The sequence below is a fragment of the Elgaria multicarinata genome, chromosome 1, assembly GCF_023053635.1.
Source record: "Elgaria multicarinata webbii isolate HBS135686 ecotype San Diego chromosome 1, rElgMul1.1.pri, whole genome shotgun sequence".
Classification (NCBI taxonomy): Eukaryota; Metazoa; Chordata; class Lepidosauria; order Squamata; family Anguidae; genus Elgaria; species Elgaria multicarinata.
Genome location: NC_086171.1, coordinates 56008781 through 56035813, shown reverse-complemented (window position 1 = coordinate 56035813; position 27033 = coordinate 56008781). Strand labels below are relative to the sequence as shown.

At 41.9% G+C, this 27033-nt stretch overlaps 2 protein-coding genes across 2 annotated transcripts in view; one reads left to right on the top strand and one right to left on the bottom strand.

Annotated features, from left to right (window-relative positions):
- Positions 1-21425, top strand: part of GALNT15 (polypeptide N-acetylgalactosaminyltransferase 15) — a 30653-nt gene extending 9228 nt beyond the window's left edge. The window contains exons 3-10 of the mRNA XM_063115827.1: positions 405-609; positions 10617-10784; positions 12513-12630; positions 13426-13620; positions 14706-14837; positions 16296-16397; positions 18379-18519; positions 21201-21425. Of these exons, the coding sequence (XP_062971897.1) occupies positions 405-609; positions 10617-10784; positions 12513-12630; positions 13426-13620; positions 14706-14837; positions 16296-16397; positions 18379-18519; positions 21201-21335 (1196 nt within the window). The 3' untranslated portion in view covers positions 21336-21425. The remainder of the gene's footprint in view (positions 1-404; positions 610-10616; positions 10785-12512; positions 12631-13425; positions 13621-14705; positions 14838-16295; positions 16398-18378; positions 18520-21200) is intronic.
- A 1618-nt stretch (positions 21426-23043) lies between these two features.
- LOC134395715 (vitelline membrane outer layer protein 1 homolog) lies at positions 23044-26374 on the bottom strand. The gene is made up of 3 exons (XM_063121912.1): positions 26171-26374; positions 25953-26068; positions 23044-23344 (listed from the first exon to the last, which is right to left on the bottom strand). Exons 1-3 carry the CDS (start codon positions 26372-26374, stop codon positions 23044-23046), a joined length of 621 nt encoding a protein of 206 aa, XP_062977982.1.
- Between the last annotated feature and the right edge of the window lie 659 nt (positions 26375-27033).

The following is a 27033-nucleotide window of genomic DNA, read 5'->3' as shown; positions in this document are numbered from 1 at the left end:
GGGCTCCATGACTGTGAAGACTGATTTAGGGATTCAGAGGTCAAATATTTTGACTTGGGTAGGCTCTGAAGAGGCATTTCACATGCACAAAAGAGTTTGGGCACTCCGGTGGGAATTCTTGCTTTTTGTTCTTTGCAGAACAGATCATATCACAAATTATTTTTGCAGCTTCATCAGTTCCAGAAGTAATTTGCCAGGCAGCTTGTGAGAAGGGGGGCACACACATTCAAAGCTAATGTTTGAGAATTTCAGTGTCGTGAGCGCAGATTATTTTCCAGTCTGTGAAATCCTGGGTCAAACATACAAACTAGCCTCATCTGCATGAGTTTCTGAGATGAGCTTCTTTTTGAGGGGCATCTTCCAGCTGTGACTTCCAGTTCAAATCCTTGTTATATCTATGGCAGGACATCTGAAGTCATCCTTGAGTGAATACATCTCTAAGCTGGCTGGTGTAAAATTGATTAGGAGCAACAAAAGATTAGGGGTCATCCGAGGTCGCATGCTTGGAGCTGCGCGAGCTACTGGCCATGTTGTGATCTTCATGGACTCCCATTGCGAGTGTCACAGAGGCTGGCTGGAACCTCTGTTGGATAGACTAGCAAGCGACAGGTAAATAACCTTGCCTTTTATTCTAACCATTCCGTCAGTTCATCTTTACAGGAGGATGGCTCAAACATGAATCACTTTGGTGCCTGAACAATTGATATCAGTGACGATGCTCAAAATTTCATAAGTCTCTGATTAAAACTCAAATGAACATTGACAGTGGTTATCCACATTTCTATGGGTAGAACTAGGCTTCATCTTGGTAAAGATTTATTTATTTAGCTTCCGCCCAATAGTCAAAGCTCTCTGGGCAGCTCACAAATATGTGTTCCCAAACCAACATTTGCTGAGACAGCAGGAATGCAGGAGCATGGGATGTGGAAGGGGATTGGAGGAAGGGAGGGTTATGTAGTGGTTAGAGTGTTGGACTGGGACTCAGGAGATCTGGGTTCTAGTCCTCATTCGGGCATGACACTCACTAGGTGACTTTGCGCAAATCACTGCTCTCAGCCTGACCTACATCACAGGGTTACTGTGACGATAAAACGGAGAGGAAGAAAATCACGTAAGCCAGCTTGGGTTCTTTGCAAATGGAAAAACAGCAGGATATAAATGTAATAAAATAAATTACTAAATGCCCCCTTGTCTGGTTTCCCTTCAGCAGAGTTTCAGAACCCAGCTGACAAAAAACAAACAAACCAATAATTCTCCCCTGGAGGTCCCCCCACATCCCTCATTAGTGTTACAAAGAAATCTAGCGGTGGTGACACCACGCAAGTGATATGCCTTGAAATCCATTCTCTTTCCTAGTCATCAGCTATTAATAGTGAACACAATTCTCCACATGCCTATCCCTATGACGCCAAAACAGCATCAGTCACAAATATGAGGGCAGTGTCAGCATGATTGAGGGAACTCTGAGGTTTGCAGAAATACAGAACATTTTTAGGAAACAAATCCTACAGGGGGCAAAAAACACCCAATAAAAACGGAGCATGCTTGGTGGGTGTGGAACACTATCAGTTTGGAGGAAGGTTGGAAACCGAGCAGGAAGGGTGGGTTGAATGAAATATTCCAGAAGAACACATGGCTGGCTGACCAGAACACTTAGGAGCTGCACTTCACACTGTATCATGGACCAAGACTGTGAACCATCAACCTCAGGGGCTTCTGACCCTTCATCCTCAGAAGAGGCTCTGGAGTCAGTAGGAGAAGACTCAGCCACAAAAAGGATCTCAAGGCTTCTATCTTCCTAGTTCTCCAGAGGAATCCCACAGGGTGGCTGCTCTGCATCCAGAGGAGGCTCCATTACTGTCCTCAGACTCTGAGGACTCAGGCCTTGAAGATACTAGCATGTTGCAACCACTTCCATGTCGCCACAGCCTGAGGCCACTAAAACAGACCAGGCCCCTTTAAGGATCAGTGCTCCAGTAGAGGTACAGGCGGAACTAACCAGCCTAGAGAATGGTAACATCCTATTTAAGCTTCAGTCTTGTTCTGCCTTTTGTTGGAGCAATATGTACATAATCCTGTCTAGCATCCAGCTCTGGCAACACTTGGAGCTAATTCCTTTCTGCCTTCCTACCTGATGCAACCTGATTCTGATCCAGACCCTGCAACCCAACAGAGTATCATCACACCCCATAGCCTCAAATGGTACACACTGTAATGTTTTATTGCAGATCCCACCTGCAGATACTAATTCTGATCGCAAGTTCCTGAGTGCCAGTCTTCATATAGTCAAAATAGCATCATCCGTGTACAAGAAGGAGAGATCAACAGGCTTAAGGCAACCCAAAGGTTTGCAGAAGTACAAAACATCTTTAAGGGGGGGGGAAACTAAGGGAGAAGCCACCCTCAAAACTACAACAACAACAACCAGCCCACAAAGGACCTGCTCAAGTGTACTTGGAATGCGGTGGGACCATTTCAGGGAAAATGGAAAACTATCAGGCAGGGGGGAATGGAATGGAATATCCTGGAAAAGGGCCTGGGTTGAACAAGAGCACTGCAGGTTCCACTTGTGTTATTTTAATGTTATTTTAGTTGTTTATTTATTATTTTATTTATGACATTTATATCCCGCCTTTTTTCTTCCAAGGAACCCAAGACGGTGTACATAATCCTCCTCCTCTCCATGTTATCCTCACAACAACCCTGTGAGGTAGGTTGGGCTGAGAGTCTGTGACTGGCCCAAAGTCACCCAATGGGTTTCCATGGCCGAGTGAGGACTAGAACCCAGATCTCCTGACTCCCAGTCCAACACTTTAGCCACTACACCACACTGGTTGTTGCATTGAGTCTGCAACCCACTGCTTTGATAAGCCCCTTTGTAAGGGATGAACAGCACATTACAGAACTGCTTCATGTACATTATCCATTGCAGCCCTCATTTTATCCAGGGATGTGAAGATGAATGGCACTTTGGATGCTTCTGTGGTTTTAGAGGATTGATAAAAAAAGAAAAAAGAAAAATGCAGGAAGCTTCCTGCAAGAAAAAAAGGCCCCACATGATGTTTATTACTAATTCCACACTGTATAGACACATAATAGAGTGGGAAACAAAATGATCTATTAAAAATAATAATTTTGATAATACATGTTACGATAATAAACCGTGTGCTGCAATACGAATCCATAACATAAATGCAGCAGGAGCTTCTGCCCTCAAGCATTTGGGGGAAAACAAAATTGCAGACTTGTTGCATCATCATATTTTAGATCTCATATTTCCAAGGCTTATGAAACATTCATAAGTAAGCAGACTCAGAATTTCTAAACGAATGCATTAATTCACGTATGAGAGACACTGTTAGAGCAGAAAAGAATAGGCTGCGAGGAGATGTTTTAATCATGTTTTACGCTTGTAACACACCATTTTCTCCCCTTGAAAAAAGGTTGTGCTTCTTCTTTACAATACCCTGAGAGACAGCTCAGGAGGATACAGAATAAGTATTTCTTTTGTCTGAACTGGTCTTCTTTCTTTCTTCAAGATATTCAGCTTGGAAGGTCATACCTCTCCCGACTGAAGGTCAGTCTGGGGAGGCTGGCTGCATTGCTCCCTCTCTTCCACCATGCCCCAAACCTGGCGCTCTGTTTTATGATACAGAAGCCTCTTGATGTAGCACTGGGTTTAAAAAGATCAGGAGACACCCACTGGATGCCGACAATATTTTTGAGCCTATTTATCTTTATTTCATTTCTATACTTTATTTCATTTCTATACGGTTTACAGCAATTCATGCTCCACTGGAAGAAATAATAATAATAATAATAATAATAATAATAATAATAATAATAATAATAATTTTATTTCTTACCCGCCTCACCCTTTGGATCAAGGCAGGGAACAACATTAGTACAACAAATCAACACATCTTAAAAATTCTTGGTTTCACATCCATCTGGATAGGCCTGCCGGAAAAGGCTAGTCTTTGACATCCTAATTCATGTGTCAAGCTTGGGAGGTTGTAAAAGAGTCACGTGGCTTGTCTTTAGTCTGCCTCCAACTGGTTAGTGGTGCAACTAGGTAATTTTAGACCCTCAATGGTTTTACAGTCCTCACTCCCTTTAGATTGCCATCTATGGCCATTTCTACACCTGCCTTTTTTCCAGGGATCGTCCCGGGATCACCCCTGTGCATCCAAATGACACACAGGGGATCCCAGGAGCAGGCAGGGACGATCCCTCCATTTTCCTGGGATAATCCTTAGGTGTAGAAAGGGCCTATATTAACTGAATTGTGAAGCACACAACCCATATTTCTCTTCTCCCACCCCCACCAGCTTCAAACCATCATACTATGCTTTACAAGAGTTTCTACATTCCTGACATGTTAGAGAGAGAAAACGGTTTGCCAACCCCCCTTTTTTAAAAGAACGAATCTGAGCATGTGCTGTTTTCATATTTTAAACTCACTGAAATCAACGCACCACCAGGACGACTGAATGGAATGGCGTTTCTGCTACCATGATGCAAAACACCTTTACTTTGGCAAAAGGATGTTGCAGAAATCAGCAATGGATTCAAATGAGTGGATTTCTATGAATCTAACCTGCAAATTCTGCAGCAGGCTGGCCTTTTCTGAATCACACAGTTTCCATGAACTTGCGGACCAGTTTTTCACCTTTGGGGTGGGGATTTGCATCGTGCTAATGTGCATTAGTGCTAATTCACATTAACTAATTAACATCAGTGCAAGTGCGCATTATCAGTAACACAAGTTAGTGCAAGTAGAATGAAATTCTGCTTTTAAAAATGAGCGGACAATGGAATAAAAGACACCTGATGATCCATGGAACTGAGGGAACAGACTTAGCAAAATCTGTTCAACACTTCGTGAGAATAACCACCATTTTGTTGTGGTTATAAAATGTTTTTAAAAGTAAGAAGAAAGGGTGCTGCGGTGAGCAGCATCAGCACCGGTGGGCCGTGGCTTGCCTATGTTGCCCCCCAGTGTTAATGCCGGGTGGTCATTCGAGGGGGTTGGTCTGATGGGCTGCAAGGCCCTGCATTTGGCCCTGAGTTGCAGTCCTAGCTGCATGACTGCTACTGGTTGCGAGATTTGGATATGCACTAATCTCCCAGTTGAATCTCCTCTTCTCACCTCTGGAGAGGCTGGTGGGAGTGTTGTTGTTTCCGTCTAAGCTTCCTGGAACAATGAAAACCTGCTAGTGGAGTGTTGGGGCAGGTCGACAATTTGTATTTCCATTCTGGTAAAATCATAGAATCATAGCATAGTAGAGTTGGAAGTCCAACCCCCTGCTCAAGGCAGGAATCCACCTTAAAGCATCCCTGACAGATGGTTTCCAGCTGCCTCTTGAATGCCTCTAGTGTGGGAGAGCCCACGGCCTCCCTAGGTAACTGGTTCCATTGTATTACTGCTCTAACAGTCAGGAAGTTTTTCCTGCTGTCCAGGTGGAATTTGTCTTCCTGTAACTTGAGCCCATTATTCTGTGTCCTGCACTCTGGGAGTATCGAGAAGAGATCCTGGCCCTCCTCTGTGTGACAACCTTTTCAAGTATTTGAAGAGTGCTATCATGTCTCCCCTCAATCTTCTCTTATCCAAGCTAAACATACCCAGTTCTTTCAGTCTCTCTTTATAGGGCTTTGCTTCCAGACCCCTGATCAGCCTCGTTACCAGAGACATTTCATTTTATGTGAAAAGCACTAAGCACGTAAATACAACAGTGAGTGTGCTAATTCTTGAAAAACTCATACTATAGTTTGCCAATAGCAGATGCCAAGGTAGTGATTGACATGATCACTGAAAATATGCCATTTGGAGTCCAACTCTGCTGGGTCAGATATATGCTTCTCATGGAGGCTTCCAATATACCTGTGGTGCGCTATAATCAATTGAGCATGGAAGCTCACTCCAGAAGCTGATCCAACCTTTGAAAGCAAGGAGAAGAAGTGAACCATAAGCAGGTGCCATAATCAACTAAAACATCCTGGAAGCACATTTTTGTATAGTAGCATTTGTAAATGTTGTCCCTGATAAAGAGCTTCTCTGTATTTTAAAGAAGTCCCACTGCCTTACCAGGGCTTTCTGCTTCCACTTTCTTTCTGGGATTATGATCAGCACAATTACACATGGTTTGAATTGAATACTTCCTCTTTCTGCATGCTCCATTCACTTCACTGAAACAGCGCCATCTAGTGATGGAATTATAGCTCAAAGGCAACTTTATACCAGGCTGATTTTGTGCTTTTTTAAGAAATAGCTGATTATCTCTGTGTGTGTTTTGAGGCAGGTTAAGGGGGAAAGAATGGGAGATGACATTATTTAAAGGACCTACAAACTTCCCTCAGTGACCAATCATGAACATGCAATAAATCACTCATGCAGAGAAGCTCAAAGATGCTTGTGAAAAGCATTGGGTGGTTTCATCATATTAATACATTCTCTTTTGGCATTTCCTTTGAGGTTCATTTCCTTTACTTGTTGTTGTTGTTTCTGCTATTTTTGGTGCTTTGTTTTTGTTTTAATTTTCACATGGTAGACATTTATTTGGAATGTGGTGCCGTGTGAAGAGATCCTGCAAAACTTCAGCTTTTTGTAGTTCTACAGGATGTGGTCAGTCTGTCTGAAATGTGAGCTGCATCTGGATTTGACAATCTACATACCAGAGACATCTCATTTTTATGTGAAAAGATCTACTTTGAAAGATAATTGGACGACAATAACTGTAGTTTATCAAGATATGTTCCTTGACCCCTCCAAGCTGTTATATAAATCAATAACGAGATCTTTTAGCATCTATTTGAGTTTTAAAACATATGGATTAATTAATTCTAATATTTATTTTAAACCTCTGTGAATAGTACATGGTGTTCATGTTTATGTAAAGCGCCATGGGAAGGCATTTTGTTGGCAATTATTTTTGGTCCCCAAAACAATCCCAAACAGGAAATAAGGCTTATTTAAAAAATAAAAGAAAAAAAAAGAATAGCGACCGTCTGTTGCTTTTATGTACTCCAAAGCAAACAATTGAAATAATCCCAAAAGATCTGGGCTCCCTCTCCATTGCCTGAAATCAGTGTTGCCAGTGGCATTTGAGTTCTGTGTTTCTAAAGGGGCGGGCCTCCCATTGAGCTGAGTTCCATAGGGTAACATAATGCCAATTTTGTGTGCTCCATTTCAAAGTGCTGAGGAGTTGATTGTCTGCCAGCCTTGAAACGAAAAATGAAAGGAATTACAGGAGCACCTTCCAATATCCCTATTGTTTTCTTTTGGAAATGGCTACCTTTGTAGTAAATTTACTATGAAAAGATTTCATTCTTCAGTGAATACGACAAAAACAGATGCTTTCAAAAGAAGCACTTCAGCACAAACTGAAAAATAAGATAACACCGCTGATTTAAATATCATCTGCGGCTTTTTTTCCCTGTAGAATTTCACATGCACACATATTAGCTAATATTTGCTTATGCTTAAAAAATAGATCAATTTTTTAAACTCAAATTTAGGGTGACCATATGAAAAGGAGGACAGGCTCCTGTATCTTTAACAGTGTGGTGTAGTGGCTAAAGTGTTGGACTGGGAGTCGGGAGATCCAGGTTCTAGTTCCCACTTGGCCATGGAAACCCACTGGGTGACTTTGGGACAGTCAAACTCTCAGCCCAACCTACCTCACAGGGTTGTTGTTGTGAGGATAACATGGGGAGGAGGAGGATTATGTAGGCCACCTTGGGTTCCTTGGAGGAAAAAAGTGGGATTTAAATGTAATACATATGTACATACATGCATACATACATGCATACATAAACAGTTGCATAGAAAAGGGAATTTCAGCAGGTGTCATTTGTATGCATGTAGCACCTGGCTAAATTCCCTCTTCATCACAGCAGTTAAAGCTGCAGAAGCCCTGCCCTCTTTTGTATCTGGTCAATAGGGCAGGGCTCCTATAGTTGTGATGAAGGAGCTGCATGCATACCAATGACACCTGCTGAAATTCCCTTTTCTATACATCTATTAAAGATACAAGAGCCCTGTCCTCCTTTTCATATGGTTAGCCCAACCTAAATTGGAGTTTGAATCTTATGGCTATATATCCCATATAAACTTGGGGAGTAAGTCCCACTGAACACAATGGGACTTGCTTTTGAATCGACATGTATAGGAATGCGCTGAAACTGGTGTAAATCCATATTGTGTTGATTTGATTGCTGTAGAATTCCTTTCATCTAGACCACCAGAAACTTTTATGCTGTGTCTTTTTATTTTTGCTCAAACATTCTTTCAGCTGTAATATCATAATGACTAGCCAGAAATTTGACAAATAGCGTGCTGAGAAAAAAATTAAAATACATTCACTTTCTATTATTTTCTTGACAATTAATCCTTTAAGTTACAATTTGTTCTTAACAATAAACCATGGGAATCTGGCAATGTTATCATTTTTGTGCTAATGTTTTCACAAGATGTTTTTTTTAATATGTAATTCATTTTGAAAAGTAAATGAATCCATTTTACTTAATGAATGATTTAAAGCAGATAAGACATCCAGTGAAATATTTCTGTCTACACCCTTGTGTTGAATCCAGATTTAGGCATGTGCAACTGGGTTGGTGGAAATAGACTTCCTCGCACCACAGCCACCCCTCCAGGCCCTGAAAATGCTACACAGAGGTTCAGGGGATCCTGCTGAGCTGTGGTGTGAGGAGGAGGGGGCATCCCTGAAAATCAGTCAGAGGCACTGAGCAGAGGCCTTCTGCCCAGGGGTGGCAAATCCTGAATACAGCCCATTGTTTTTCATATGCAATTTGTACATGGATGTTCTGAAGCCTCATGACTGTTATTACAATGTTGTAACAGATAAATATTCACCTCCCATAATGCAATGGACTGAGGACCTAACAACACTATCAACATTTGAACAGGTGGTATACAGGCGCCACTCACAAATGGATAAATATATGGACATTTGGTCTGCTTTTCTTGAAACTTAAGCATAATTCCTACCCACCCACCCCAGACTTCTATAAGAAAGTTGTACTTGATGGCATATTGATATTTCTATGCATGGAATTACTTGTTCTTTTTCGTTTTTCCTTTCACAATTTGTGGTTTTGTTCTGTTAAATTCACACTAAAAAGAAAAACGAATAATAACAAAATATGCAATTTATATTTCTACCCAATGGTCAATCATTAGATTATATTAGGTGCTGTATTTTTACCACATTTCCTTATGTGGGTCAAAACATTTTTATCATAAAATAAAAAGCTATACCATCACAATGGGAATATTTGCCAAATGGAAACTAGGGCAGGGGTGAGGGACCGCTTCCAGCCAGAAGGCCCAGTGCGATTTCAGAGAAACTCCCAGGTGCTCCATTCCAGTACTGGGTAGGCTTGAATGCAAAGAACACCCAAGCTGCTAGTAAGTAAGCCTCAAGAGAGGCATTCCAGGCTTTCAGAAAGAGGGCCCAAACGCCTGGGAGCTTTGCAGCCACCAAGCAATTCATCAGGGCCAGCACCAGATTCCAGGGGGGCGGCAGCATAGTGCTGCCGCACCTGCCTGTTGCCAAGGCCACCTGTCCAAGCCCCTGCCTGCCTCCCATACTCAAAGCTGCCTGCCCAAGTCCCCCACCCATCCCTAAAGCCAAAGCCCACCACCCTAACATCCCTGAAGCCAGCTGTCCACCTGCCCAAGCCCACTGCCCACCCACCCATCTGCCTGGAGCCAAAGCCCACTGCCTGCCCCTGAAGCCACCTGCCCACCAACCAACCACTCCGCTGAAGCCAAAGCCACCCACCTCTTCACCACCTGCCCCACCCCCACAGACAGCCCTTTTCACAAGTGCTGCCAGTCAGCCGTTCCTGCTTTCCCCCCCTTTTTTCCTCCAGTGGCAGCTCTTGCAATGGCTCCTGCTCTCCTCCTCTTCCTCCTCCGTGCTCAGACAGCTGAACTGGCAAAACGAAGGACCACGGTAGCTGGCCAGACAAGCCTGCAGGGCCCACACTGCTCCTTTTGAAAACTTTTCTTAACCTTATATTTGAGTAACAGTGGTCTGAACCAAACAGACGCTGCCTTTGAAGGGGGGGCAGCCAATGAGGCCACAGGAGCAGTGAAAGGGAGGTTGATGATGACCATCGTCCAGACACCATTTCATAGTATGAACACCATGATGCCTTCCTCTCTTCCTTCGCCATCACCAATGACAATAACTATGACTTCTTCTTTGAAGATGTGAAGGATGCTTTCACCTCATTACGGAGCTTCGGCATGGTGCTGAATGTAGTGATTCAGGAGCAACGTGAAATCCTATTAATCCAGTTTGCTTCTCCTGTCAGACACAATCACTGCTGGGGGCTGTCTAAATGCACGGAAAGGCCCGGGGTGGGTGTGCGGTGGCACTGTGTCAATTATACGGCAGTCCCCAGATTTCAAAACTAAATGGTCTTTCATCTCTAATGCATTTTTTAATGAAGTATAAATTCTCTGAAGTGTACCCAGCATGCTATATCAAACTCTAGAATCACCAACGTAGCTTTAATAAGAGCACTTTTAGGATGTGTCATAGGTTATTCCTAAAAAGAACAATATGTTAATCCTTTTCCAGAAGACGGATTGTCTCTCCTGTCATAGATGTAATTGACTGGAAGACCTTTCAGTATTATCACTCTATGGACCTGCAAAGGGGTGTTTTTGACTGGAAATTAGATTTCCACTGGAAGCCACTGCCGGAATATGAAAAGAAGGTACGACAGTCTCCCATCAGCCCCGTCAGGTAATGTTTCGCCAGCTATTCCTCTTGCCTCTTAAGAATCTGCTAGTATATCTTCCATTTAGCTGCTGGAGTTGAGATCAGATATCCATACTTTGGGGTTATATTTTGATTTTTTTCAAAGCTTCTGTTCTACAGTGCTACTTCATTTGCATTGAAGCAGTGTGTATATTCTAGCATGATAGATGCTTTATGTGTGTGTATGTTTAAAAGGGAATTTTAAATAAACAGACACAGCAAGCCACAAACTAAGTTACAAATTACTTGGCACAGTTGCAGTGGTTGGTGAATAAGTAAATTGGTCTTAGTACATGCATCCAGTTTTAAACAAGTGAATACAAATTAAGGAATGCAACTTGACTCACAGTATGTCAATAACCATTTTTTCCATTCACTTCATGAGTTGTGGATTGCGCCTAAAGAAAATAGAAGGGTTTTCAAAAGGTAGAAAATAATATAGTTATTACTATCTATAATTTCAGTAGCACTTTTATTATCACAGTATTTAGATTAGAGAGATATAGGGCATCTTTATATTAAGGGGAAAAAACACTCTCACCAGGCTTTCTTTTTCTCGGATCTTTCCACATTCATACAGGTTCCTTTAGATAGCGCCCAATAATGACCACGTGATTTTGAATTGAAAACTTCCCCTCTGGGCAATGCTATTATGCTAAACGAAACATCTCCTTCTTGTGGTGTAATTATAGTGCTACACCAAGTGTATATGCTAAGGTATTCCTGTGATAGTTTTAATACTGCATTATCTCATTATTATTATTATTATTATCATTTTTGTACTGCCCAATAGCCGAAGCTCTCTGGGCAGTTCACAAAAATTAAAACCATTCAAAGTATAAAACAAACAGTATAAAAACATGATATAAAATACAATGTAAAAGCACAACCAGAATAACCTTGCTTTTTAGAAAGTAAGATTACTGGAGAAAAGCATGGGAGTCATCCTGGAGATTGACAGCATCATGTAAAAGACCCCCAAACTTCCTTGGGTGACCAATCATAAGCGTTTAATAAATCGCTTATATAGAGAAACTCATAGATGTTAATTACCTTGGAGTTCATTTGGTGACTTTGGATCAGGCACTGTTTCTTCGCTCAACTACCTTACAGGGTTGTAAGGTTGAAGGAAGGGATACAAATGAGATAGGCAAATTGATAGACACTGGGTTAGAGCCAGACTTGGCCCTTCATAAATGGAAGGGCTCCTTCCATTGGTAGAGGGAACTGGGATTCAGCAGAGACTCCCTGCTGGAGAAGAGAGGCAAGTCAGCAGTTTCCAACAGTTCCTTCTGCCTTGAGTACTGCCTCACACACTATTCTGGCAAGTTCTTCAATCCTCCAGAGCAGATTTTCAGGGACATAGCAGGGAGGGGAAATTGGTGAAAAGCACCACTTCACACACACCCCTTCCTATAGTAGGATCATCCAGTTCTAAGAGTTCTGCTCCATGCAACTCTCGATCAGACCAGAGTTTCATGGAAATCAGAAAACTTACAGAAATCTTGAGATATCAGTCTCTCTTACTGCAATTTTACAGATGGTGAATGAAAGGGGAGGGAGGGAGAGAGATGTTACCTAAGACCTTCCTTATGGACTCATTTTTTTACTTTCTTTATTCATACTCTGTATCCTTGGTATAGTTAAGGTGGATCACAATGAAAAATCAGGAAAAATGAAATAACATAACACTAAAACATAAACATTCTTTAGGAGTCCTGCAGTACCTGGAGGAGTAGTAGCAGTGGACCGACATTATTTCCAAAACACAGGTGGTTATGATTCTGACATGACCCTGTGGGGGGCTGAAAATCTTGAATTATCTATAAAGGTAAGCATGTGAGACCAAAATCTTCCTCTCTGTTTTGTATTAACGTTTAAAAATGGCACTGTCAGTATTTATAACGAAATGACGTCTCCAGCCAGATCTACGTTTTGTGTCAAATCATTACGATCCCATCATAATAACACTATATCCCTCTTGCACATTTAGACCACGTAGGACACAATGACATTTGTTGCAGTATTTTAATGTGGAATAAAAAGCAGGAAATAATGCAATGAAAGTGGTGTATGGAATGTGTCATGTGCCCCAACAGTTATCAGTGCACTTCAATACTGCTATAAAGCAGTAGTACAGATCTAGCCCAAAAATATGTAAGTGTGCTGGGAGTCTTTGCAATGCATTTTCAAAAATGTTTAGGGCTCTGAAGTCTATCATTTGATTTTAAAATCAAAACCTTTAAGTACATTGAGGGTTTGTAGCCCTTAAGGTGCAAGCGGAATAACTCACCCCCAAATCTCATGCAAATCTCCAATGCCTACTTCTTAATTTGCTTAAACCCTGGGAAGTCTAAAGCAGGGATGGGCAGAAGGTGGATCTTTAGATGTTTTGGACTTCAAATCCCAGAAGCACCTGCTAGCATGGCCAATGGTCAGGGATGCCAGGATTTAAGTCCAGAACATCTGGAGATCTACTTTCTGCACACCCCTGGCTCAACAAACTCTTTGGGAGATTCATTGGGAGCAATCGGTTGGTGAACAACTCAGAACTATTTACACCCCTATTTCAGGGGACATATTTGATTTTTAATATCTATATCTATATAACCTTTACCTGTTGCAGGCCTGGCTTTGTGGTGGATCTGTTGAAATCCTTCCATGCTCACGTGTAGGGCATGTATATCGCGCAGGTGTGCCATACAATTTTCTTGATGATAACACAGTAGAGAGGAACAAAATACGAATAGCCGAGACTTGGTTGGATTCATTTAAAGATCTCTTTTACAAACATGACAAGATGGCGAGTTTAATCAGTAAGGTAAAGCAGATGTAGTTGTTCTTGAGAGACAGCTAAGTTAATATTTGCAACTGTATGGAAATGTCAAATGTCTTTGGGTGCTTCTAGACAAGGCTTTTATCCAGCAACTGCCTTGCTTCAAGCAGGAAATTTTACAGGCGAGGCAGACATCATCTTCTCTTTGTAACCTGTCCATGTTTTTTGACTGCTTCTTCTGTCCTTTTTCTTATCAGAAGAAGTCTGTTAAGCAGGAAAAGACAGAATATGTGTCTACATGAGGCATTTATCTTGTGCTCATGATTGTTCACTCGCGGAAGTTCATGGGTCCTTTTCATGACATCATCAACCTCCAGTACCTCTCCCATCTTGCTCACAAAAGAAATGGAAAAAATGGGGAGGGCATATGTATTCTGCTGATCATAATTTATTTATTTATTTATTTATTTATTTATTTATTTATTTATTTATTACATTTTTATACTGCCCAATAGCCGAAGCTCTCTGGGCGGTTCACAAAAGACTCCCACAAAGACTCCAGAAGATGAAGCCCTGCTATACCTGCAGGATTTTTGCTTCAATGTAGAGAAGCCCCATGTTTTTTTGATTGGTAATGCTAGGAGCCCTCCATCTGGAAGCACCCTTTCTTTCTCTTTCTCTCATTCATTCATTTTTCCCCATTCATGTCAATGGAACCTTTAAAGGATTCTCAGAGAAATATTAAGATCCTCCCAATATGACTTGAGGAACATAGTACCAGAACAGACTTCCTCAATCCTTAGCCTTTAACAATGGCTCATCGTGAGCCCTTCGCAGGTTTTAGATACTAAAAAATTACTGTCAATATAAGGATGTTGCTATTGATGTGGCAATCACATCATCCAAAATATTCATGTTAAGATCCCATAGATCAGAGAAAAATGTTTGCATGTGTTTAACTGATAAGAGAAATTATATTTTCCTAAATCTGTGAAAAATAACAGTAATTTTAATTTATAGTATTCCATGTGTGGCAGATATAGGACTTCACTGGGGTACGAATTACTGATTCATAGTCCAAGAAATATAAGGGTGTTTAATAACTTCTCTGTTTCATATACTCTAAACAGGCTGAGAAGCTAAATTGCACCGAACGTGTTCAGTTGCAAAAGAGACTGCGATGCAAAGGTTTCCAGTGGTTTATCGCAAATGTTTATCCTGAACTACACCCACTACAACAGAGACCAAGATTTTCAGGCAAGGCAAGTGGAGTGCAATCTTTTGTTGATACTCATTGGGCCCGTTCAGAAGACATCTTATACCATGGCTTTAACCACGGTAAATAAGGCTTTTTTGCTTTATTCACCACGGTTAAAGCTGTGGTTTAAGGCATCTTCTGAACACAGCTCAGCTTTCTGGCTTAACCACCATGGTTAAAATGGTAATTTGAACTTTCCAGTAACTTGAATAGACTTCCCAGAATTGCTGTAGCCTACAGAGAAAACTATTGAATCAAGGGCTTAGCGGTTTTCTCTAATTGGTACTGTTTCTTACATTCACTATAAGATGGCATTTAAATTAACTCTGAAATGTGAGGGCAAGGAGCAGCAAGGGCTGGAAAAGGAGGCGAGCATGAGACCAGCCTTGCCCAAGACATTTTGCTGCCTGAAGCAGAGCAGCAAATAGCACCAACTGCCCACCCAAATCATGGTGCCTAGTGGCCAAAGTCAGCCAAATCACTTTGGCCCATGAGGCAGGAAGTCCCACAAATGCCTCTCTTCATCACTCACAGTAGAAATGATATAATAAAAAATTAAGGGCACAATCCCATGCACATTTAGACAGAAAAAATGTCCGACAACTCCCAGCATTCCCCAGCCAGCATTTACTTGGAAGTAAACTCCAGTGAAACAATGGGACTTATTTCAGAGTAGACATGTGTAAAAACAGTAGACAACATATTGGAATGTTTGCTAAGAACTGGCACCATGATATTAATGCTTGCAATTTCAGGTATTAAAATTATTTTATTTACTTTATTTATGTTTCAGGGTTTGAAATATCTCTACAATTTTGAAAAAAATGTAATGGCACATAATTTCCTTATAACACAAATTATTCTGTTCAAGAATTATTCAGCCCCATGGATTTATTTAAACTTGCTTTGGTATGTGATGACTTCGCTAAAACATGTTCATTCAGGCCTTGTTTGCACATTATGTTAACCCACAGTACAGGTTGTTGAATTCTGGGTTGTTGCGCTGTGTGAAAGTGGTTGCACTAACAAACCATGAATAACCCAGAAAAAGAACCCATGGTTTGTTGTTGGATTGTGAACGCTGGGTTGTATAAACCATGGCTTGTCAGTACTCTTGACTCTAGAACTGTTCATGGGTTGTTCAGCGAGGCTACAGAGATGGTAGGAAAGAGTGATTTTAAAAAAGCTGGTCTACATGCCAGTCCTACAGTACTGCAAAGACATTTGGGATACAAAATGGGTGAAAGAGGAAGGAAATAAACAACTCAGGGATTGAAAAAATTGAACTGTGGTTTGTTTGTTTGTTTGTCTGTCAGACAAACCCTGGGTAAGTCGAGAAACCATGGTTAAATAAGTGTTATGTGCAAATTAGATCTAAAAGTAATGCAAACCAAAAGAAGATATGAGTAGTCTTTTTAACTTATAGTTTTTGCTTTATTTCAGTATCAATATTTATTTTCAGCTGTATAATACTGGAGTAGGACTCTGTGTGGAGTACAGATCTCAAAAGGATGCTGCAGGAGGCCCCACTGAATTATCACCTTGCTCTGACAATATCAACCAGGTAACCAGTGTTTTTAAAGCATTGCACCACAATTATATAAAATCTTGATCTCTCCTTCCAAAATGTGCTCAAACATGGGGCCCTATAGAGGCTTGAATGGTTTTGCTGACCCTCATGGTACTAGTTTCAGGCATAAGTACTTTCCTCAAATTATCGGGGCCGATCTACACCAAGCAGGATATAACACTTTGAAAACGGTATGAAAACGGTATTTTTAATGTGTCCTGGGCCTGAACAGTTGTCATAACCATTATACACCATTGTAAGTAGAGATCCTGCCCTGGATATTTATTGTATTTACATAGAGAATTCTATCCTGCCCTTTTCATGCCCATGCATCACTCAGAACCATGGTATAGTATAAAGCAATACATCAAATGAAAATGGGAAAAAAATCAAAATAGTGAACAGTGAAGGCAGAAACCCTAGAAACCACCGCTTTAAGTACAATACCAGCACTTAGCAAGTAAATATGTCTTTACCAGCTAGTGAAAGACAGAGAAGGGGCTAACAGAATTTCATGGGACAAAGTATTCCACAATATTGGTGCAGCCACTGAGAAGAGCCTACTTCTCGTCACCATCAATCATGCTTCTATCCTAGGTGGGACACAGAAATGGCTCTGTCTTTCAGATCTTAGGGAGTAGACAAGTTGGTAGGAGAAGATGTTGTGACCTACAACATCTCCACCTGCTTGTCTTCTCCTTCTTCACCTTATTACCTAGAGCAGCCTTTCCCCACCTGGTGCATCCGTCATGTGGCTGGGAATGCTGATTGGAAATGAAGAGTCCAACTCTTCGGGAACACATCAGACAGGAAAAGGCTGTTCTAGCTAATAAGGCACCAGGTGGTGGAAGGCTGAACTTGAGAACTTCTCTAAAGGAGCGTCACAGAAGTTTGCAGATCCATTACACGAAGTCGTCAACAGCCAAGATGTCTCCTGTGCTATTCCCTGGAAATCGCACATTTGAAAACCACCACAACAAGATAATGTGGTATTATCTGGTGATCGTGGGATCTCTCTGCCACTAGATGGTGCTGTCTCATTAAAACACTATGGGGCCCTTCCACGAAGGCAACAAATCAAATGGTCACATCTGAAGGAGCACATCATAATGTGGGATTACTGTGAGGACGAAAGCCATGGTTAGACACGGGTTTTTTCCTGTGTGTAGGGAAGCTCAATGTGTTCCTAGCTTCAGGTTTTGGTTGACCTAGGCCAAATCTACACGTAGTACTGAAGGCGCTTCTGTGCGCCTCCAGTGCGCCGTCAAAACGATGGTGTAACCTGCGAAAGAAGAGACGGAGGAAGAGACGGAAGAGGAGGAGGCTGGGGAACCGGCCGCGTCCTTGCCGCTGCTGCCGCCGCCGCCTCCTCCTCCTCCCCGCCGGCCTCCTGCTGCCGGGCTAAGAGCCACCCAGGTCGGAGAGCTCGGCGGAAGCGGAAGCCAAGCTCTCCAACCAGGGTGGCTCTTACCCCGGCACCAGGAGGCCGCCTCCTCCTCCTCCTCCCCGCTGGCCTCCTGCTGCAGGTGTAACAGCCACCCGGGTCGGAGAGCTTGACTTCCGCTTCCGCCGAGCTCTCCGACCTGGGTGGCTCATAGCCCGGCAGCAGGAGGCTGGCGGGGAGGAGAAGGCGGCGGCGGCAGCAGTGGCAAGGATGCGGCCGGTTCCCCAGCCTCCTCCTCCTCCGTCTCTTCCTCCGTCTCTTCTTTCGCAGGCTACACCATCGTTTCGACGGCGCACTGGAGGCGCACGGAAGCGCCTTCAGTACTACGTGTAGATTTGGCCCTAGCCCATATTTCACTGCCTCAGAGAAACATCACATCCCTTTCATATTGGCTTGGAGGGCAATACATTAAACCAATGCCAACTGTTTTTCTTTCCTTCATTTGGTACATATTTTAGCAAACACAGGCAGGAAATTATTCTTTTAATCTCTTTTTCTGTTCTCCAACTATGTTGTCCTTTTGTTTCTTAGCACTTTGAATACAATAGCCTGAAGGAAATCTGTTTGGGTTCCACACGGCAGCTTTGCTTTGATGTCAGGCATGAAAAAGTTGTCCTTCAAAACTGTACAAAAAAGACAGAAGACAGCCCACAGCATTGGGATATGAAAGAGGTAGGAGGGGAGGGTGTCCAAGGCTAGGCCAGCTAAAATAACTTAAGAGTTAGAGTGATGGGGCAAGTCATCTGGATGTTTACATGTGTGTGCTATGTTCATACACTACACTTAGGGCACAAGCCTATGCATGTTTAGAGAGGAAAAAGTCCTATAACTCCCAGCATTCTCCAGCTGGCTGTGATGAGAGTTGTATGACTTTTTTCTGTCTAAGCATGCATAGGATTGCAACCTTAATCTATCCCAAAGTAGACAAAGAATGTAGAGAATCCCAGAAGTGGGATGGTATATTACAGCCTTCCCCAACCTGGTGCTCCTGATGTGATGGACTACAATTCCCATCAGTCCAATCAGCCGTCACAAAGTGCCTGAAACCTGGGCATGGTAATAATAAGCATATGGTATCCTCAAATTGGATATCTGGGGCTTCTAGAACAAAGCGCAAATCCTGAGTAAATTTTCTCTTGCAAGTTCTGGCTGTCTGGGAATGATGGTGATTGTCATCCAAGAAATCTGGAAGCCACCAGGTTGGGGAAACCTGGTGTCTTTGTATCTAACTTTTGAAGGGGTATGAAAATATATCCTTTTTCATCACATGAGTGACCACATCAACCAAACTGCCATGGAACAAGACAACACGCTTCAAGTGACTGCACACTTGTTAAGTGCAATTCCTTACACACGTTTTGAACTCTTGCAATACCACTTAAACAAGCGTGAGTTGTCTCTCCTGTGAACAGCACACTTGTGTTATTTGTTACTTTTTCCTTTAGAACAGATGGAAATGGGGATTCAAGCCTTTCCCAGGATTCTAAAGGAAGTGTGGTAAAGAATAGACCTGTACACATCCACTTCACAACTGATACAGTGTGTGTGCATTTTGTACTTCAGTATCTGCTTGTATGAAAATGCAATGGGTGAAGCCACCAGGAGGGAATCTACACGTCGTACTGAAGGCGCTTGCGTGCGCCTCCAGTGCACCGTCAAAACGATGGTGTAGACGGAGAAAGAAGAGACAGAGGAAGAGGAGGAGGAGGAGGCTGGGGAACTGGCTGCATCCTTGCCGCCGCCTCCTCCTCGCCGGCCTCCTGCTGCCGGGGTAAGAGCCACCCAGGTTGGAGAGCTCGGCGGAAGCGGAAGAAAGAAAGACACATTTTGGGAGAGCTTAAATGAAAAACGTTCAGATGAGAATTCAAAATGTATTGATTTTATTGATTGTAGGGATTTGTCCCCTACTCTTGAATAAAATTCGCAGGGCAGTTTTACCTCTGTGTACCTTCACCCACCAGATCCTCTTCCTCTCCCTCTCCCCGTACTATTTCATCTCTGGCCTCATGCTATTAGGTCTTCCCCACAGCTAAGAGAAATTATCCCATACCTTCTCTTGCAGACTTTCCAAAAAAGTTACAGCCCAGACTTTGGTCATCCCCTGAGAGATTGAAAGCTCCATCCGATGTGTGTTTTACTGCATGCTCGTTACTGGGCACTTACGGATTGTTCACTTGACATCATCTGCCTCTTACTCGTCTTCTGCCCCTTATGGCCTTTGTTGCGCCACAAAAAAAAAACCCAGAGGAAGTCCGGTTGCTGCTCTCTTCTACCGGACTGAACGGGGCTAATTACTTCCTGTTTTCAGGAAGCGACGTCGAGCGGCGACAGAGAAGGGACGGGAGCCACGCATTTGACCTAGATGTGACGGGGCTTTAATACGCTGCATAGTGTTATTTCAAATGAGACACCCATGGGTATTTTCACAATTAAGGCTTAAACCATCCTTGAGCCCACTTCTTACTACTTGTGTTACTGTCTGATCATTGTTTATGGAGAAGCACAAGCAGGATAAGAAGCATTTGTAATGCAAATGAGCTTTCTAGCCAAAGTAGATATTATTATTTGCATTAAAAACTGATTAAAGCAAAAGCCACTTTAATCTTCATGTCTGAACACTAAAAGGTGCTTTGCTCTCCTTCTGCCAGTTGGAGAGAGCTATACTGAGCCTGGCATTAATTGGCAGGTCGGTAAAGCAGCAGTTTCTGCAGCCGAAACTCTCCCCACGGCCTGAGTTCGATCCCAGCAGAAGCTGGTTTCAGGCAGCCGGCTTGGGTTGACTCAGCCTTCCATCCTCCCGAGGTCGGTAAAATGAGTACCCAGCTAGCTGGGGGAAAGGTAATAACGGCCGGGGAAGGCAACGGCAAACCACCCCGCTATAAGGCCTGCCAAGAAAACGTCAGCGAAAGCTGGCATCCCTCCAAGAGTCAGTAATGCCTCAGTGCTTGCATGAGAGGCTCCTTTCCTTCCAGTTAATTAACCTGGATGCAATTAACGTGCACACATTTTTGTTAGGTTGGGGGAAGACTGAGCAACCTCCAGTCTATGGTGTGGCAGGGAGGGGGAGTTTAAATTCTCCATCTCCCTGCCATAGTCCTCCAAAATTTCTCCTACCAAAGCTGCTATTTACATTCCAAGGGAAGCCACCATTGGCTGCTCAGTCTTCCCGGGTGGGGGTGGGGCTGCTATTTGCATAAGAGAAAGTGCACCCAGTCATTGCATTCAGACAATTAATACTATGTCTAGTTTGGTCCTTAACTGGAACAACTCAGGACTTCTTCTGTGGTGACCAAGAGATTTTGGTGATATACCAACATTATTAATTTCTGCATTTGTTTGTTGTTCATGTGCAGAATGGAATGATTGTCCACATTCTTTCTGATAAGTGTATTGAGGCAACGAAGACAGACCTGCGTCTACGGAAATGTAACAAGGAGGCTAATCTGATGTGGCAATTTGATCACTCATACCACACAGATGAGAGATGAATATGAAGAACTCCCTAATCCATGCTTTTATCCATTTGTTTCCAAGCTGCAAGGAATGGAAAGAGCTGTGTGGGGGTTTTCCTCAAGCAACAGATGGACAATGTAGAAGATTCATGGTTCATGCAGTTCTACCCCAAATGTACCATCGTGGTTTGGTACAGCAATGAATGTTATGCCCTTCTCAGAAAAAAATGAGATATGAACTAGATGAAATGACTTTTGTTTATACAAAATGATATACACTTTTAGGTTACACAGAACACTTCATTAGGCAGGACCAGCTACACAACTGCAGAATATTGGGCAGTTTCTTTTGAAAAAATATTCAGATCAAACTGCCAGAAGGCAGGTGTTTATTATAGAATCCTGTATAGTTTATGAGGGAAAAAGTGAAAACTATTCTTTTTGCAACTTGAGATATTCTTTCCTAGAGTATCAGTATGATTAAAAACAGAAGAAGTGCCATGCTGGATCAGACCAAGGATCCATCTAGTCCAGCACTCTGTTCACAAAGTGACCAACCAGTCGTTGGCCAAGGACCAACAAAGCAGGACATGGTGCAACACCCCCCATGCGCCCCAGCAACTGGTGCACACAGGATTACTGCCTCGAATACTGGAGGTAGCACATAATCATCAGAGCTAGTAGCCATTGATAGCCTTTGCCTCCAAGAATTTATCCAACCCCCTTTTAAAGCCATCCAAATTGGTGGCCATCACCACATCTTGTGGTAGTGAATTCCATAGTTTAGCTATGCACTGTGTGAAGAAGTACTTCCTTTTATTTGTCCTGAATCTCCTACCAACCAGCTTCATGGGATGTTCCCTGGTTCTAGTACTTTGAGAGAGGGAGAAAAATGTCTCCCTATCCACATTCTCCACACCATGCATAATTTTGTACACCTCTATCATGTCTCCCCTTAGCCTCCTTTTTTCCAAGCTAAACAATCCAAGTTGCTTCCCCCTCAAACAAGCCATGCCACCCTGGTTCAGATGACATGACAAGCCATGCCCCGGTGTAGAATTAGGGAAATGGCAGCTGGCACATGCCACTGGTTAGAATAAGCCACCATGGTGTATTTAAACCACTGTGGCTTATTTTATAGTGTAAAGCAGGTCAATGGCTGGGTTCACATGAATAAATTGTGGGACGGTGCCAAAGGCAGTTCTTGGCACAAATATCAGAAGCTTATTGTGTTGTTTGAACCCAGGCAGCATGGCTTGTTTGAGGACGAAACAATCCTCCAATAATCCATTGGCCTGTTGTAGAGTTATTGGAGGGTTGTTTCCCCTCAAACAAGCCATTCTGCCTGGGTTAGGAATGACAAGCCTTATTTAAGTCACAGTGGCTTATTTGATCATGCATCACGTTTTGAGTGAGCCATGAGTGCTAACAAAACATGTCTACAACAGAAAAAAAGTATTGAATACAATTGAAAACAAATGCACGTTCATTTGATCATACTAAAGAGCTAATTAGAGCTAGATCTACACTACTGCTTTACAGTGGTTTTGAAGTGCACTGATAACTGTTGGGGCACATTATACTTTCCATATACTGTTTTCATAGTATTATTTCCTGCTTTTTATTCCACATTTCCAAAATACCCCAACAAATATCCTACAACTGCAAGAGGGATATACCATTACCATGCTGGGATCGTAATGATTTGACACAAGGTATAGATCCGGCCTAAACTGAACAGAATTTAATTACAACAGAAGAAGCGAACATCATTCAGTGATGTATCATCTATCATAATGCCCTGATATGACTCCTGCTTCGTTTGAATGCCACAAATTTTACCATTAGGGCAGGGCTTGCTCCACTCACTGTAGTCACCAAAAAGACCACCAACTTCTTCCATGAGAACACCATTGCTACAACGGAATTTGATGTTGTTTGCCGCTGTGTTATCATTCACTACTTGGTAAGGTTCAACTTTCAGCTGAAAGGCATTTAGAGCACCGTCTTGTGGACACCATCTAATCTTTGACCACTCTCCAAAACTAGAAAAAGAAACAAAAAGTAATGTTTCTGTTAAATACAGCACTAGATTTTAGTTAAAAGAAATTCTGAGAAAGTATATTTTAACTTTTAAATTAAATGAGCTAGATCCAAAAATGTCCTTCCACGTGCAGAGAATGGCCGTTTCACATCTTGCACTTGAGCACTGTCAAAAAAATTGGAACTAACTCTAAAGACGTTCTTCAGCTTACAAAACCTCATCAGGAAAACATCAATAAAACCTACTATTATAGAACAGTGCACACTCCTGCACGATCATGTGTAGAACAGTGTTAGCAACTATTTTCGCCTTTGCTCATAGTCCTTTGAATTCAACCCAACAATATGTTAGGGTTTTTTTTTAGTTAATAGCAACAACTGTCCCAGATTCAGAAAATGTTATTAATCCTTAAGTCCCATCCAAGTCAACCGAGACAAGTAGTCACAACTATCTTAATCCCTATTAATTTCAATGGGACATAAGCCCTACTAATTCTTTACATGTAGACAAATCACTGCTTGGACGTAGAGCTCTGTGGGTAGAGTTATGCTTATGGAACATGGCATTCTTGAGTATCAGTTCTCTTTTGTTAGGAGTCTGATGTATTGCACTCCCTCAGAGCATGCACAGAGTGCAAGCACACATCAGCAGAGACAGAGGTCACTGGCAGCAGGCAGATGTTCACGAAGCAAAGGAATACTCAGACACAATAGAACTACTAAGCTGAGTTTACTGTACATGTATTTACAAGAAAGCTAATATAACATAACTAAAGAACGTTCACGTAGACAAAACCAACTGACCAAAACCCCCACATACACTCTTCAATCACATGTCACGTATTAATAGCCTTGTGAGCCAATCATAGTGTCCATATGCAATATGAACACCAGATTGCATCACCGGGATTGTGTTGCTATGCCTCAAGAAAAAGCATGGGCAAACGGCCTTGGTCAGAGAGCCATCCAGTTGCACATCTTGGCTGTTCCCAAAGACCTTGAGATGGCTATCTCAGAGGTTGTTACTTTGTTCAATAGTTTCAGAAAAAAATTCTGATGAACACTTTTAAAATATAAACCTGACATCTTTCCCCCTGAAGCCCCTGTGCCTCCCCTAAAACTTTGCTCAGGAAGGTTGGTGGATCCTTCAGAACCATGTAAGTGATGGCACATGGGACTGCAGCACCATAAAAAATTGCCTCTGCCTCTTCCATTAGCAGACAGCTAAAATGGATACAAAACACTTCTGTTAACAAAAAGGCTCCTTTCATTCATGGAAGGGCATTTGAATACAACACATTGTGTTTTCTGTACATCCAATATGCTATCTATTCAGGACCCAAGCACCTTCCATCTTTATTTGGCTCTCTCCATTGGTTTCAAAGCTAGGGAGAATTTCAGAAAAATAGGTTCCACTGAGCTAAAAAGCCCCCCAAATTTACCCCTAACTCCTTTGGAAGGTTTATCCACCACTCCGTTCCCCGCTGCTTAGGCTGACATTCTCATATTTAAAGTAGACCCATTGAAATGAATGGGGAGTTCATTAAAAATGGGTCTAAGACTAGATCAAACCTCTTGTACTGAGGCCTCGCCATGAGGTCTTTACTTTCTTCATCTATAATAGAAAATTATCAAGAAGAGAAGACTGGTGTTAAGATGAAAGAGAAAGTCAGACAGACAGAGAAATTCAAAACCAGAGTTTTACACATATGACATGGAATCTTCACTCAACAGCAGAAAAGGAATATAGAGTTGGGGAAGCTGGTGACACAAAATCAGCAGGCATGCTCAAGAATGACAGCTGGATTCCCTTTCCCCACCTCCTCTGTAACTAGATTTCAATTGATAATACTGTTAAAACAATGTGAACCGCCCAGAGAGCTTCGGCTATTGGGCGGTATAAAAATGTAATAAATAAATAAATAAATAAATACCATTCAATTAAATTTATAGCAAGCACACAACTCAAGTGGACTAAAACTATGGTAGAGATCACCAGTTCACAGATAATGGATTGTATGCAATGTTAGTCCTACTTAGAGTAGGCCCACAGAAATGAAAGGAACCTGGGGTGGTTTCTGCATTTGTCATTGTAAGAGATCCATTAATCTAACTACAAAATGGTATTTAATACTTGTGATTTGGGTGGAAAGGGGGGAAGTTTGTGGATTAGCTATTATTATTATTATTATTATTATTATTATTATTATTATTATTATTATTATTATTTGCATTTATATCCCGCCTTTTTTCCTCCAAGGAACCCAAGGCGCCGTACATAATCCTCCTCCTCTCCATGTTTTCCTCACAACAACAACCCTGTGAGGTAGATTGGGCTGAGAGTCCATGACTGGCCCAAAGCCACCCAGTGAGTTTCCATGGCTGAGTGGGGACAAGAACCCGGATCTCCCAACTCCCAGTCCAACACTACACCACACTACACCATAGAGCTTCTGTAACCTGTCCCTGCAAATATTTAAACACATCCAATAATTTCAAGAACAAAAGATGCAAGGATCAAAGCTTTGAATGCCTGCTGACAATTTCTAACCTTACCATCTCATGTAATATAAAATCAAATGAATCAGAGATGTTTGGAGACAAACTTACTCTCCTGTATCAGATTCAACTGTATACATAACGTTCCTGGTTTGCTCAGGTGAACAGAATAAGCGGATCCCATTGAGTGATGTGTCGTCGACGCCAACTCCTCCATACTCCTCCAGCTAATGCAATAAAGGGCAAAAACAGTACATTGACTTTCTGAAAACTTCTAAGTCATCCTGAGCCTATGGTAAAATATTGTAAGCGCTACCACATATATTTACCTTTATACTAAATCCAATGGCATATGAATGTTCTGGACACATGTCTACCCATGTCCAATAGCCCCACAGCCCTCCATTATTAACAGATATCACACTGACATTTGTTCTGCTTGCAAAGATGCCATTAGCCCTGACAATTCTTTTATCAAAGGCTGATGCAAAACACACTGAGGCAAGAAAAAATACAACAGAAAACGGCTGCATTTTATAGAAGCCAGACCAAGAAGCATGGAAGAGGCAGTAAACCTCAGGTGCTCTGTAATTTATACCTCCACGAAGGTCACTGAAATATCATATTCAAGATTGCCACCTGGAAAAGTAAATATAGATTAATGTTAAGTTAGGGTGACCATATGACTGGACTTGCCCGGATTTGTCCGGGCTTTTTGGTGACAAATCTGGGAGGGGGAGGGGAAATCCGGATTTTTCCAATCTTCCCCAGCCAAAGAGCAGCTCTAATGGGAATTAACAAAAATGCTTATAACTCTGTCATTTTTAAAGATAAAGACATAAAACCTGGCACGATGGTAGCTCTTAGGTAGGGCTTTAGTCATACCAAATTTGAAATAGATCCATTTATCCATTGATTTTTTAGGAATTTTTTAAAAATTGAGGTTTTAAAATTATTATTTTTAAAACCATCATTTTTAAAGATAAAAAGCTGAAAGTTGGCACCATGATAGCTTTTAGGTAGAGCTTTAGCCATACCAAATTTGAAACAAATCCATTCATCCATTGATTTTTAGGATTTTTTAAAAATTTGAGGATTTAAAATTATTATTTTTTAAAAATGTTATTTTTAAAGATAAAGAGATGAAATTTGGCACCATGATTGCTCTTAACAAGGACTTTAGCTATGCCAA

What these genes read in the sequence shown, in the direction of transcription:
- LOC134395715 (XM_063121912.1), bottom strand. Translation starts at nt 26,374, where the DNA reads ATGCAGCCGTTTTCTGTTGTATTTTTTCTTGCCTCAGTGTGTTTTGCA. An exon ending in CCATTGGATTTAGTATAAAG is followed by an intron (nt 26,069 to 26,170) that starts GTAAATATATGT and finishes TTATTGCATTAG; the next exon opens with CTGGAGGAGTATGGAGGAGT. An exon ending in GTTGAATCTGATACAGGAGA is followed by an intron (nt 23,345 to 25,952) that starts GTAAGTTTGTCT and finishes TTCTTTTTCTAG; the next exon opens with TTTTGGAGAGTGGTCAAAGA.